The 14,929-nt window shown below is 45.6% G+C and overlaps 1 protein-coding gene across 1 annotated transcript in view; it reads left to right on the forward strand.

Annotated features, from left to right (window-relative positions):
- Positions 1–14,929, forward strand: part of EML3 (EMAP like 3) — a 50,244-nt gene that overhangs the window by 4,801 nt on the left and 30,514 nt on the right. The window contains exons 2-4 of the mRNA XM_054992914.1: positions 5,887–6,069; positions 9,065–9,161; positions 10,708–11,256. Coding sequence (XP_054848889.1) covers positions 5,887–6,069; positions 9,065–9,161; positions 10,708–11,256 — 829 coding nt within the window. The remainder of the gene's footprint in view (positions 1–5,886; positions 6,070–9,064; positions 9,162–10,707; positions 11,257–14,929) is intronic.

Genomic DNA, 14,929 nt, shown 5'->3' on the forward strand with positions numbered 1-14,929 from the left:
ATGTTTTCGAGACTGGAAGGGGAGGGATGCCCCCTCATGAACCTTTCAAAATATAAGACAGCTGGAAGCCCTCACCTGCCTTCGCTTCTTTTGTATTCTCTTTTTCAGGTAGGGAGAGGCTTGGGAGGTGCCGGTCCTGAAGGGTTCATTCTTAGGGTGAATACCTTGCTCAAAAATGTCACCTAACGTGTTTAGTGGGAATAGGGATGGATATTTTCTATGGAAACTGCAAGGCGCAAGATGGAGCTGAAGGATGCCGTGGTGTTTTAAGTCTGCCCCCCCCCCCGCCTCCAATCTCTGGGGATAACTGTGATTTGCTTATTCAAATCCTTTCTCGGTTTTTGGGTGTGAAGCAGGGAAGGGGAGGGCTTTAAACTCCTAGGCTTTGTCAGAAGTTGGGAAGGTTAGCAAAGTAGGGACAAACGTTATTGTTTCTTGTAAGCGGTGGGGGGATTAGAAAAAGAGGGAGAACTGGGCACGTGAGCCATTGCACAAAATCGCAGGAAATTTCGGAAGAGAACAATCCTCAAATAATTTCCCTTTATGTACTCATATATGTAGTTTTGGTAATACTTACAACAACCCTGCAGAATAGGCCAATACTTAATAACACTTAGAGTGGGTTCTGGAGTTCTATAAGAGTTACAGCTGTTCTCTAGACTATAAAGTTCAGTTTCCCTGGAGAAAAAATGGCATATACAGGGGGCAAATTCTATGGTATACCATAGATTCTAGGTGAAATCCCTCCCCAGAAACCCCCCTCCACAGGTACGACCCCCAAATGTCAAGGAATTTTCCAGGCCACAGTTGGTAACCCTAATAACAGTTCACATTTATGAGGCACTTCAAGTTCACTTATAGTACTTCATTATTGTTCCTATGTTACGACAAGAGGGGGATTTGAGAGTGAAATGGCTGATTTAAGCCATTGTACTGATTTTGGGATTAAGTTGAGATTTGGAGTGGGGAGTTTCCATCTTGTCACTCAAAAGTATGGCTCAAAAACTTGACTTATAAAGGCATCAGGAGTGCTGAGTGTCTGACCTAAGTGTTGGATTCCCACAGCATAGTCCAGTGGTTGGAATATGAGGCTAACGTCTAGGAGATCTGGGTTCAGTTCCTCAAATCCAGCCAGGAACCTCACTGGATGATGTTGGCCACTTACTCTCGTTCAGCCTGACCTACCTCACAGGGTTGTTGTGACAATAAAATGAAGGAAAGGGATACCCTGAATTCCATCAAAGAAATACAAGATTAAAATGGAATAAACATTAGGTGGGACCATTCAGGGTAACACATAGCTGAAAAGGAGCATTTGAACTGAGGAGACTAATATCCCAAGTCGTCAATTTTGGTTATTTGAACGACTTTGACTTCTGGATAGCAGGTAGGCTGTCCTGTCGCCTGTGCAACCAAGGCCCTGCTGTGATCTCCTCCTCCTCCTCTGCTGACAAAATTAGCTGAGCTGGGGTATGAGAGGGCATGAATTGAAAAGGTCACTGTAAAAATTGGCTTTTTGTTCATTTTTGTTCTTGTTGTTGTGCCTCTCAGGATGTGCATATAAAGGAGGGGGAACCAGACAAAGCAGAGCCTGTTTGGGGGTAACAGGGAGGGGGTATGAGTTGGTCACATCCTCTGTCCAATTTCTGTCTCTCTTGGCACAGAGTGGAAAAGTGTAGCCCACTCCTGGGCCTTTCTTCCCAAGAGTCTTTGTTTTGTGTACCAGGCCCTCAGATCTAGGCCTCTTAAATCCCCACATCCTCTGAATGTTGGATGGAGGCCCTTTTTCACCACCCACTTCCCAGTTTGGCTGACAAGTTTAGGCTAGCTTGAGGTGGGTGAGGGGACGGCGGCTGTGCCCTGTGGTTTCATCATGGGGGAAGAAAACAACCCCAGCAAAGCTACACTGGAAATATTTTGGTCAGCTTCGTTGCAGTCAAGATTGCCAACTTGCTGTGTTTTCTTTGTGTAATTTCCAGCTATTTTTGGTACCTTTTTCTTTCTTTTTTCTTTTTTGTGGATGGCTGCATAATGGACGTATACTTTATAACTGAAATTTGCACATGAATAAGTTTTCTTTTTCCCCAAGTGGAAAGACCTGGGGTATGGGCGGATCTTTACACACAGTTCTCCTATTATTGCTACTGATGCCTTCCCCAGTGCTGGCTTCTTCCTCAGCCCCCTGTGGCAGTCAAAGCCTTTGGCCTTCCTTTCTTGCACCAGTCCAATGGCTGTTTCTTAGGGCCAAGCTACAAGTGAGGAATGACACTTGCCTGGCAAGTGAACAGACTCACGTGTATTCCTCCCTGTTCACTTGCCATTCACTAGTGCTCTGAAGGAGAGCATGAAGGAGGATCTTCAATGATTTTCCCATCCTGGGTACCATACTTCGTTTCAGGAACTGAACTATATCAGATCACTTTCAAATTGTTCTCTCAGTGCTAAACAAGTCTTGAAAGAAGCAGTCTTCTCTTTTGAAAGCTGATATAAATGTAAAAGCCTAGCTTTTATTTACAACATACAGAGCGCAAGGGCTTGGTCTGGAGTCCCCACTCCCCGCTGTGTTCCCACATGCAGGTGCGCAATTTGGATGGCCTGCACAGAAAAGGGACTTCAAACTCACCTCAGGATTTTCCTGACCCGAAATGGTCCAGTAGAGGGCAGTTTGGTTGCTGGGAAAGGAAACCCACGTTTTCCCTGGGATACACGGGAGTTTCCCCTGTACATCAAATTGCGCCATGTTCCCCCCACCCAGTCCACCAGAGCTCCATCAGGTTGAGGATAATGCGTCGGGGGAAAGCTGAAGCCCATGCATGCTATGGTCACACACTATATTCATGGGAATTGAGAACCTGCCATGTATGCATGACTTCTATACAGGGTGCGGACTTTGTACCCAACCTGTGTAACATGTGAATGGAAGCCTGAAGCAAGTCTGACAGGAGGCAAGAAAGAATCTCTCCTCAGCCATAAACTCACTATACAGTCACAGGCAAACTATTCTCTCAGCAGTCTAATCTATAATGTTGGCCTGCCTTAGTGGCTCATTGTAAAGATCACTGGATAATGTACATGATATGCTTTGAGCACTCAAAAGTGCTCTACAAACCCTAAGGGTCACCATTACAGAATTATCTTTTTGCTGCTTTAGCAAAAGTGCTGTCTGAGGTTTTTCCAAATGGCATTCACAAGGATGCGCTCTTGTAACCAGCCAGGCTAACAACTGGCACCACCTTAATTCCAAAAAAGTAGAATCCCACCACCCACAATCAATAAGCAGACACCACAGAAGTGGAAAAATTGTGAATTTATCTGAAACAACTGTTGCTGTTTTATTTCCATGCTCCTAATCTCTAATCTAGATTTCTTGATTTTAAGGAACCCAATTCACCTATTAGCATATGTTGGAAAGGAAAGTCTTTGAACCCCCTACCGAACCTCCTTGTTTCTGAAATGGTTGCTAAAGGGTTACTAAATCTGTGTTATGATTTTGGCTAGGCATGCTTGGTTCCCCCTCCACCCCAGGTCAAAAGTCCTTGCTGCTGGGCTATTCAGGGCCCCATGTTTTGCGGCTTACAGTGGTGTTAGGAATGTCTGAGGTGGGAGTTGTTTCCTCCTAACTGCCACTTTTCCTTTGCTGCCAGCACAAACAAGTCTGCCTGGGCATGAGGCAAGACCTGGGCTCTCTGCCTGCAGGACGGGGCCAGAGGTCCTGGCTTGAACCAAACTGAGTTTCCCCCTCTCTCCCTCCTTCTGGGAAATGTGGCGCCCCAGGGCAGGACATTAATGAGAAATGTTGCCTCTTCCCTCTCTGTTTACATTGGGACCACTATGTGTTCTGGCAAAAATAATTTTTTAAAAATGCAAAATAGGTAAGGACTATAATGTGGAACGCACGCAGACTTTTGAGTTACCAAAAAAATGCCTCACCGTTAGGTTGAAGCGCAAGAATGCCTAGGCTGGAATTCTATCTCCAGGTCTGGAAGAGGGACATAGTTTAAAAGCAAAAAGAGTCCAGTAGCACCTGAAAGACTAACCAACTTTATTGTAGCATAAGCTTTCGAGAATCACATCTGCATCTTTAGTTTAAAAGCACAATTTTTATTTTGGGGTGGTTGTTAGAGAGCCATCCGTTTTAGAGAGCTACCCATCAAGGTAAGCAGTGTTTTATGCAGTAATATATTCAAGTCCCTGCCTCTGAGGATCACACAGTATTTGAAATCTAATGAAATCATTTGGCAGAAAATTCAGGATGGACGAATTGAGGTATCCTCCCCCTCTCTCCCCGTGCTGATGCAGAGTTACAGGATTAGTAAGACATGGCAATGACCAGTTTTCATGGTGCTTTAAAAAGAGTCAGTTAATCTGCAGTGGATGTATCTACAAAAAGTATTAACCAAGATAGTCCAAAATAAGAACATCCATGTACAGAAGCAATATACCATTCACTGCCTGAGAGCTTCCCAGAGGTGGTTGACTAGTTGCTGCTTGAGACAGAATGCTAGATTAGATTATTCTTTGCAAGGGTCTGCCCTGGATCCTGTTGACCAGACGTGCACTTGGAATTGTCTGTTGAAACTTAATTCCTGAGTGCACAGGGACCCGATTTGGACTGGGGCCTCTGTGTGAGGAGAGAGGGCGGCTTAAATGTTCCCCTGTGCCATCTACCTAACCTGAAACAGTCCCAGCAAGCTGCTATTTGTTTGTCCCATTGGGGAAACTTAGGTGTAGCCCATCATGTGATGTCACTCTAGGATGGGATCCCCAATCTTTTTGAGTCTGCGGGCACCTTTGGAATTCTAACACAGGGTGGTGGGCACAAATACAAAATGGCTGCTGCGGGAGGTGGACCAACCACAAAATGGCAGAGACATGAGAGCCAAGCTACAAGTGACGCCTGACACAGGTTGGATACTTGTCAGCTTCCCTCAAGTTTTGATGGGAAATGTAGGCATCCTGGTCTTGCAGCTGTAATGGAGAGCCAAGCTGTAAAACCAGGACGCCTACATTTCCCATCAGAATTTGAGGGAAGCTGACAAGTGTCCAACCTGTATAAGGCGTCACTTGTAGCTTGGCTATGCATAAATCTGATAGCAGCTTTTCAACATTTCAGGCAGGAGTTCTGTTTAACAGGATACTTTTTAATCTGCACTGCTGATGAGATCTTCTGTGATCAATCAGAAGCCTCACTGGGCAAAAGTCCCACTTGGGCCTGCCCAGTTCCTAAAAACACTTGGGGTGCCAGGAAATGTTGGCAGGCTATGCTAGGGACTCCTGCTGTAGGACTTCCATTTCTCCTAAACTTTGAGACATCATACAGGGTTGCCAACTCTTGCTTGGGAAATACCTGGAGATTTGGGGATGATGCCTGGAGAAGGGCAAGGTTTGAGGAGGGAAGAGCCCTCAGCAGGGTATAATGCCATTGAGTCCACCCTCCAAACCTACCATTTTCTCCAGGGGAACTGATGCCTGTTGGCTGGAGATCAGTTGTAATTCTGGGAGATCTCCAGCCCCTACCTGGAGACTGGCCTACCTAGATATACTGTAGAGTGTGCCATCTATGGCTGCCATAAACTCTGGGGGAAATGGGCCCTGTCGTCTGAGATTAGCTGTGATTCCGGGAGAAAGAGCTTTTCAGAATGGTTTTTGAGCACAGTAAGAGTTCTTTGAGCATGTTTTACTTACGTTTTTATCTGCTCGATTGTGATGGCCTTTGGCTGTGTGCGATAAACATTTTTCTGACTGCTTATTCTGCTCTTTTGAGTGTGTGTGTTTTGATGCTTGGCTTTGTGTTTTTACATCCGCTGTTTGGAAAAATTTAGTGTTTGAAATAAATACAAATGGCAAACACAACTGATCTCAACCTGGGTATATTTTCCTTGTTAGGTAACAACTTCTCGGGTAGCAACAGTGTCCTTGATCATCCAGACTGGCTCACCAGCATTGATTCCCGGCTGCGGAGCCAGGAAGAGGAGCTGACCCTGGTGAAGTCAGCCTTGGCGGATGCGCTGCGGAGACTCAGCTTCTACGACCAGCAAATCCCTCTGCTTAGGCGACAGGTGCTTGAAGGTGAGGCCGCTGAGGAGTTGGCTACCAAGGCCAACGCAGCAGACTCTAGAGTAGCAAGGAGAAGACTACTGCAGCTCCAATTCCCAGAGGAGTAGGACCAAAGTAGATATTGCGATCTTCCACAGGTGCACAGCTAGGAACTCCTATTCTGATTTGGATTGGAACCATGGCAGATACAAAGAAGGGGCTTCTTTGTGTAGCCCCCTACCCAGTGGGGCAAATAGTGCCTCTTGGGCATTCTAGGTCAGAAGAATGGTGCTGGGAGGGGAGATAGAAACCCCTTCTCCCTATGCCATGCGGTTATGATCCACATTGGTCCCCCGCATGCCTGGAAATAGTATTCCCAGCAGGGAACTGGCAGCTGACATGTGGCTGACAGAATGACACCCAGACATAATCTTTGGAAGACTGTAACAAGTCCTTGGGCTCTTATTCTGTTCCAGCAAAAGAAGCAAACGAACTAGAGTTTTGTGGTACCAGATGTATTCCTGCAGGCTTCCCAATTGTCCAAGGAATGAGAAGTTTTAGGGACAATGCCAAGGGAAAACCTGGAGACTTGAGGCATTTTTCTAGTATTTGTTTCACAAACTTAAAAGCAGGCAAAAGCAGGTGGAGGCAAGAGACATGCCTACAAGGCAGCCATTCTGTTAGATTTTCCAGAAAGAGAGATAAGGACCACATCTCAAGATGTTTTAACCAATTCTCAGCAGCTTCTGCCTTTCCAGCCTTCTGTCTCCTCATACACACCCGCACCTTCCCCTTCTCTTCAGTTTTACGGTCACCCTCTCTGATGGGTTCTCAACAGAGCTATTGGTATCTTCGAACAATGATCTCTCATTGAGGAAACATCTGCAGTAGATAGGGAACATGAATCTCCTTTTGTCCTAGGGCCTGGCTCCAGTCCCTTTAGGACAAACCCATAACAATATTTAATAATAACATTCGATTTATATACCGCCCTTCAGGACAACTTAATGCCCACTCAGAGCGGTTTACAAAGTGTTATTATTACCCCACAACAATCACCCTGTGAGGTGGGTGGGGCTAAGAGAGCTCAAGAGAACTGTGACTCGCCCAAGGTCACCCAGCTGGCTTTGTGGAGGAGTGGGGAATCAAACCCGGCTCTCCAGATTAGAGTCCCGTGCTCTTAACCACTACACCAAACTGGCTTTACTATGGCAGAAGCTTTCTTGGAGGGCCCTCCTAGTCCGATGTTGGGTTGCCAGCCTCCAAGTGATGGCTGGAGATCTCCCGGACTTACAACTGATCTCCAGGCCACAGAGATCAGTTCCCCTGGAGAAAATGACTGCTTTAAAGGGTGGACTCTATGGAATTATACCATGCTGAGGTCCTTTCCCTCCCCAAACCCTGCCCTCTCCAGGTTTTCATCCCCAAAATCTCCAGGAATTTTCCAGCTGGCAACCTTACCGCTGTATGAAGTATAATCTTGGTTGCCAGATGTAAATATGTATGGGATGAGACGGGGTTGTGTAGACAACAGAAATAGGTGATAAGACAACTTTTCTAGCTTAGTTACGTAAGTAGAGAAAAAAGCTCTGGTTGCTGTGGCATTTACCTAGGCTAGCCAAATATGGCTCAGTACAAAATCAGAAATGGCTTTTTAAACAATTAAACGAAATCTTTACGGTCTTGTGGAATGCTCGAATAATCAGTATGTGAAAAGAATGGCAGGCAAAGATTTTTTTATGGGACTCAAGGGCTTGTTAGGGCCAAATTAGGTACCACTCCCTGTCTTCCCTGTCGGGATCATTTTGAAGACTTGAAATGGCATGGGGGGAGGCAGGAACCTCTCCTTCCCTGCACTGCATCCCCCATCAGGATCGGAACCTATGATGTTTTGAAAAGTCAAAATTCAGTATCTGAAATGATGCTACATCACTCTGACAGACTTGAGGACCCAGTATCATCTCGTTTGGCCCTTAGAGTTGCTTTACAGAGAGGGAATCATAGAGGCAGACAGTTTCTGGGAATCTTAACCCTGCAGATTTATGCCAGTACACTAACAGTGCAATCCTAAGCAATTACTGCAGTCTAAGCCCATTGATTTTAATGGGCTTAGACTAGATTAACCCTGTTTAGGATTGCCCAGTAAAACAATAATACAGGGTGCTCTTGTGTATATTTATAATTTATTGTGTGTGCTACTTACGAATGAAGAACTTGCAACATCCCTTGCTTGGGTACAAAAACTAGATGTATTATTAGTCAATGTGTCAATTATCAGTAATGCTAAGCTGTATATTTTCAGTTATGAAAATAGGGTTTCTTATGCTAGTTGTGTTTTGATATCTCGCTCTGAATGCTGATGTAGTTTGGCTCTTTAATTCTGAAAGGTTGCTGACCTCTGGGTTAATGGGTTTATGGTGGTTTAAGCTTTCCTGAAGTAGAGCGACATGTCAAATGGATGAAGTATTACACCTCAGCAGAGAATCTGGAAAGTGGAGGAAAATCCCTCCCCTCCTAAATTTTATATCCTCCCAGTCTACTTCTGATACCAGAAGTGAGCCAAGTTGGGAGAGAAATACTGGTGCAATGGATTGTGGGGAAGTAAAGGGGGTGGGGCAGTTCCTCTCACCCTCATGATAAGATTAAATCCGCCCACATCAGACAAATAAATGGGGTAGTAGTAGAAAGTGCCATCAAGTTGCAGCTGACATGGCAATCCCATAGGGTTTTCAAGGCAAGAGACAAACAGAGGTGCCATTGCCTGCCTCTGCATAATAACCTTGTAATACTTTGGTGGTCTCCCATCCGAGTACTAACCGGGGTCAGCCCTGCTTAGCTTTTGAGATGTGATGAGATCGGGCTAACTGAGCCATCCAGGCCAGGGCTGAATGGGAGAGGAGGGTAATGAAAGAAATATTTCTGTTGCCATCAGTTCTAATTTTGTTCTTTGTAAAAACAGTAGTGTGAGGGAAGCCAAAAGGTTGCTTATAAGGATGAATGCTTCATTTAAATTCTTGCTTCTTTGCAGCAAATTCCATCGTTTCAGAAGCCAGAAACCCTTCAGTCCTTCCACAAGACAGTGGTTCCCTCTGGATCCTACCTCCTGCCCTCTTCAATGATTCCAGGTAGTAGTCCAGGCTCCCTAAAGAAAAATCTAGGCACAGGCAAAGATAACACTTACGAGGCCACCTACCACCCACTCTCCATTCTGGTCTTCTAAATCCTTAATTGGCAGAAGGGTCAGGATAAGCCCACCCATGTACACACCGAGGGCTTTTTTTCTGGGAAAAGAGGTGGTGGAACTCAGTGGGTTGCCCTCGGAGAAAATGGTCACATGGCTGGTGGCCCCACCCCCTGATCTCCAGACAGAGGGGAGTTTAGATTGCCCTCCGCGCCACTGAGCAGCACGGAGGGCAATCTAAACTCCCCTCTGTCTGGAGATCGGGGGGGGGGGGCACCAGCCATGTGACCATTTTCAAGAGGTTCCGGAACTCCGTTCCACCACGTTCCTGCTGAAAAAAAGCCCTGTACGCACCCACCAAAAAACAACAACCGACGCCGTGTTTCTTTAGGCAATGCATAAATAGCTTACGGGGCTCACTGCCACAAGATGTGACGTGACCACTAGCATATGCAGATTTAGTAGAGGATTAAACATATTCATGGATGAGGATGGGGAACTCTTTTTCACAGGTAATAGCTACAGTAACCACAAATGAAGCCTCCAGATATAGCTGTGGGTCATAGATGCTGGGTGAGCTATTTGCCTTTATGGACTGCAGTGCTTTTACACTTCCAGAAACGTTTAGCTGATCAGTTTTGGAAACAGAAAACTGGGCTATCTATGATCTTGTCTGAGCAAAGCACTTGTCATTTATTTATTCATTTATTTATTCCCGTGTATTTATATCCCACCTTTTGGTGCAAGAATTTTCAAAATGGCTTCCAAACAATATACCATATTATTTACTAAAATAACAGTGCAAGGCAATTTAAGCCGCAGATAAAATCTCTGGAGATGATCTTGGAGCAAGCAATCCTTTTCTGATATCCAAGATATTATCCAATAGATGCCTACCCCACAGATACTGTCCAGGAGGTGCCATGCCATTGAAAATGCAATTGATGTCCTAGTGATTAAATCTGATAAGGTGTCTCATTTGTAAAACCGAGGTGCTTCCTTGGAAAAACAGTATTTGGAAACTAATCCACCCTGAATCTCAGTGAAAAGGCCAGACAATAAACAAGCAAACAAATATCAATCAATTATTGTGTGTATTCCCTTCTCTGCCTCCTTTACCTTTTGAAAGCATCCATTGCTAACAGGTCCTAGTGATTAAAATGCAATTGAGGTCCCAGTGATTTGGAGTTTGAAGTGCTGATAAGGTGTCTCATTACTAAAACCGAGGTGCTTCCTTAGAAAAACAGTATTTGGAAACTAATCCACCCTGAATCTCAGTGAGAAAGCCAGACAATAAACAAGCAAGCAAACAAACAAATATCAATCAGTTATTGTGTTTAATCCCTTCCCTGCCACCTTTACGTTTTGAAATGCTCACAGGTTTTTGTTTCATTTTGGATTTTGGCAGGGGTTTGGATACACAGTGGGTTATTTGCAAGGCATGACAAATTGCATTGGTGTTCCTCAACTAATTCTGTTTTGATGTGCAGTTCACCTGCCACACAGCAAATGGGAGGCCATATGGAGCTGGTGCCCGGAGCCAAAAGAACGCAGGAGTCAAGGGTCAGCGTCGGGACACAGACGGAAGAGTCGGCTATGCTGGCGCTGAAACAAAGACAAAGCCTTATCAATGGGCACGACAGGGGAGAGCCAGTCCAAGATGCCATTAACCCTGGGGAAAGAGACTGCATTGGAGGCCCGGGTCATCTAGACCTGGTTAAGAACTCTTTCAAAATACAAGAGGCTGAAGCAGACCTGGGCTTTGCCTCTGAGGGGCAAAATGTTCAGAAGGAAGCCCAGACTCAGGGAGATGGTTGCTCTCTTCCCGATGCTTGCTCTGATGAAATTGAAGACATTGGAGAGTCTCCCTCCGAAGACAGCATGGACAAAGTGCCAAGCATGGGACAGTCCCAACCTTCGGCTCAGCCACTGGGGCATGAGACACCATCCCCCGGGTCTCCATCCGAAGGGAGCAGCAGCAGCACCCCTGCCTCCCCAGTACCAGCAGCTCAGAGCTTGATGGCTAGCAAAAAAGAACTGTGAGTTTGCTGGTTGGGCAGGGCAGACTGGGAGACGGGGCTTGATGAAAAAATATTCTACTTATAGCCAGCCAGCTCTTGCATGGGGCTCCCAGTGATTTCTTACTTGGGGCCGGGGTCTGATCAGAACCACCCCTATTTATCTTCAGCATTGCTGGAATATCCAGTGGCCCGGATCATTAATTAGGCTCACAGTGCAGAAAAGTTTTCCAGGAACTGGGAATATGGGACATCTGGGATTCCTTTGTTGTTCTGAAAAAAAGCGTGGCATTTAATGTTAGGCAAGGCGAGAGGGACAAACTCTTGAACTTTCTTCTGGGATCCAAGATCAAGGTAGCGTTTTCAGATCTGGAATGTGGGAGTCAAGACTCCTTTTTTAAAAAAAATAATCATGTCTAAGTCTGGGTGAGGGAATGAGGTTTGACAGGTTTCAGCAGAATGGCAGGATTCCTGGATTCTGTGCCTGGCCCTTGGTAAAGTTTAGAAGATGGGTGACAGCATTCCTGAGATCGAATCCATATCCAGGAAGGGAATAGTGGGTGGGGGCTGGAATAAAGCTGGATTATTGGGTATTATAGTTGGGTGGGACTGGGAGCCAAAACTCTGCTCACTAGCGGTTTAGAGCACTCTCTCACTCCCTATCACTCTCTCACGTGCATATCTATATGCAGCAGTTTTTTATCTCAGATCTCTAAAGTAAATGATGAGCAGAGAAGACCAGGTCTCCCGAGCCATTCATTGCCCTGTGTCCCATCCCTCCCTCATTTCCTTAGCTCCTTTCCTCCTGCTCCTTTCTTGGCTGAATTGAGGGTTTAGTAAAACCAGGCTCTATTTGCAGCTTTGGGCAGCGCGTAGCCCCCGCACTGCAATCGAGAAATCAGCTTTGAGTACCGGGAAGCAGTCCCTTAGAGCAAAGTGCTGATTGCTGCTTTTTGGAGGAAGGGAGCAGGGAATGATTAGAGTTGCTCCATCTCCATTGCTTGAAACACCCTGGGGGAAAATGCAAAGATGACACATGATGTCTGTGACCGGAACTCCAGGCCTGTAATTTGGCCTTTAAAAGCCATTGTGTATATAGAGACAATCTGGATTGAGACAGCAGTGTTGGAGAAGGGGGAGTAATTCTCCCCCGCACGCTGCTTCTCCGGTTGGAAATGCCTCCCCTCCACTTGTTGAAAAACCCATATTGTGCTTTTGTTTTTAACAAACACCCTGGGGAGCATTTTTAATTGGGGAGATGACACAGGTGAGAATTGTTACTCTTGCACATACACATGCTTGAAGCTGACTGGCAGTGGCTTTCCAGGATCTGAAGCCAAACTAAAAGTGACGTCTTACACAGGTTGGACACTAGTTGGCTTCCCTCAAGTTTTGATGGGAAATGTAGGCATCCTGGTCTTGCAGCTGTAATGGAGAGCCAAGCTGTAAAACCAGGGCGCCTACATTTCCCATCAAAACTTGAGGGAAGCCGACTAGTGTCCAACCTGTGTAAGACGTCACTTGTAGTTTGGCTCTGATCAGGCAGAGAGGTCATTCACATGACCTCCTATCTGATCTTTTTAATGGGAGATGCCAGGGTTTGAAGCTGGCACCTACTTTATTATCTCTCAATGAGACTCCAGGCGGATAACACGACAGCAGTCCAAATGATCTATAGCTGAAACGTTCAATAAACCAAAGGGTACAGATTGCAGAAATTTGAAAAAACAAGCAGAGATCCAATGCTCGATCTGTCCCTCTTGCTACACATTCCTCACTTCCCAGGCAGTTTGGACAGGCAGCGTTACCCAGGTCTGGTTTCTTTTGGACAAAAGAGCAATAGAGATGTATGGAGATTTTGTCATACTTGCTTTGTTTACAAATATATAAGCAGAGACAAAGAACAACTCATTCAAGACAGATCCATTATCTCACATCTGAGTCTCTCTACACAATACTTTTGACGCATGTTCATCACATGTTGGGAGACGCAATGTTAGCCAGGAAGCGTAGTTTTGAAAGATCTGGCAGAGATCGGATTCTCTCACAGCCCTCCACTGCCTCAGGCTTGCTGGACTGTCTCCCCTTCCAGAGTTTTTACCCTGCCACCCTCGCTGCTTATAACTTTGAATTAACTGAGGGCCAAGCTACAAGTGATGAATGACACAGGTTGGACACTTGTCAGCTTCCCTCAAATTTTGATGGGAAATGTAGGCGTCCTGGTCCTGCAGCTTGGCTCTCTGACTGCTGTCTAATGGACTTTTCAACTGTCACTTGTCCAGCATTCCGCCAAGCTGCCTACATTTCCCATCAAAACTTGAGGGAAGCTGACAAGTGTCTAACCTGTGTCATTTGTCACTTGTAGTTTGGCCCTCAGAGCCAAGCTACAAGTAATGAATGACACTTGCCTGGCAAGTGAACAGACTCAAGTGTATTCCTCCCTGTTCACTTGCCATTCACTTGCGCTCCACTTGACCGCTCCACTTCGTCACTTGTAGCTTGGCTCTGAGCCTTAGCAGGGCAAAGGCTATGCTTCCCAGCTAACATTGTGTCTCCTGACACTTGATGAACACGCACCCAGGTGTCTCGTCTACAGAGATTCTCAGCCTCGAGAGAGAGAGAGTCTACACTCCACAAAATTTCACCTTCAGCCAACTCTCAAGAACCAAGTCAGATATGATGCTAGGAGTTTCATGGAGTGCCTTGGAGGTTTTAAACTAGCAGGCATCTGATTTCCAGCAGGACCATAAGGGGAGGTTAAGTCCCCCCCCCCCAAAACCATTTTTCCAACTTGAAAGGACCACATGGGACTACCATTCGGGGAAATATAGACAAAGACAAAGAGGCTGTGGTAGCTCTCTCCTTGAAAGCCAGCAATAATTCAGATGTTCTTCAGCAATGTGTAACTTGGGGAGGGGGAAGAGATTGTCAGGCAGCAGTTCCTGCTGTAAAATTACAGGAGTTATTCACAAGTGATGGAGATGGAGAGAGCTGTTAAGTTATAGCTGATTTACGGCAATCCCTGATGAGGTTCATAAGGCTGCCCCTATTTTCCTCGAAATATTGGAGGGCATGATCGTTCACATATTGTTTGTCTGGCCTTCTTTATGCATTTTTTGTACACCTACACCCACCGCCTTACGTTCACACATATCAATGATGACATACCATTGGCCTTCCAGGCATGTGTTCCACTCATTACTTTGCAGGATTAAGTGTTTAATTTTTTTACATTCTCATTTTGCATCTGGAAAGCTCCAATTATTTACTGTCACCAGAGCAAAATGATAGAAATCAGGACTAGTTGGGGCAGCCTTTCCAGATATCAGTTTCCTGTACGCACTTTGTTATCTTTTTTTTATGAATGAATGGAGGGCACAGATGCACGTCCGCACAACCAGTCTGCAAAGTGCCAGCAGTTTCCTCCAGAAGCAAAAGTCCTCCGCCTTGGATTCTCCCCTCCTTGGCAGCCAAATTCAAATACTTTTGTTACCTACACTGATTATACTTCAGCACTACCCCAAAACTATGTTTTTTGGCAGCTCTCACCCAAGCCTGTGTCCAATAACTAGTAGCCACCAGCTATCAAAGACCATTGTTCTTTGGAACGATCTGGCAACTGTTGGTATTTGAGAATGAAACATCTTCAGGGGAAAAAAGGCTAGCAAAAAAACCCTTCTTGTTTTTTCAGAAC

This window comes from Eublepharis macularius, chromosome 1 (assembly GCF_028583425.1).
Source record: "Eublepharis macularius isolate TG4126 chromosome 1, MPM_Emac_v1.0, whole genome shotgun sequence".
Lineage (NCBI taxonomy): Eukaryota > Metazoa > Chordata > Lepidosauria > Squamata > Eublepharidae > Eublepharis > Eublepharis macularius.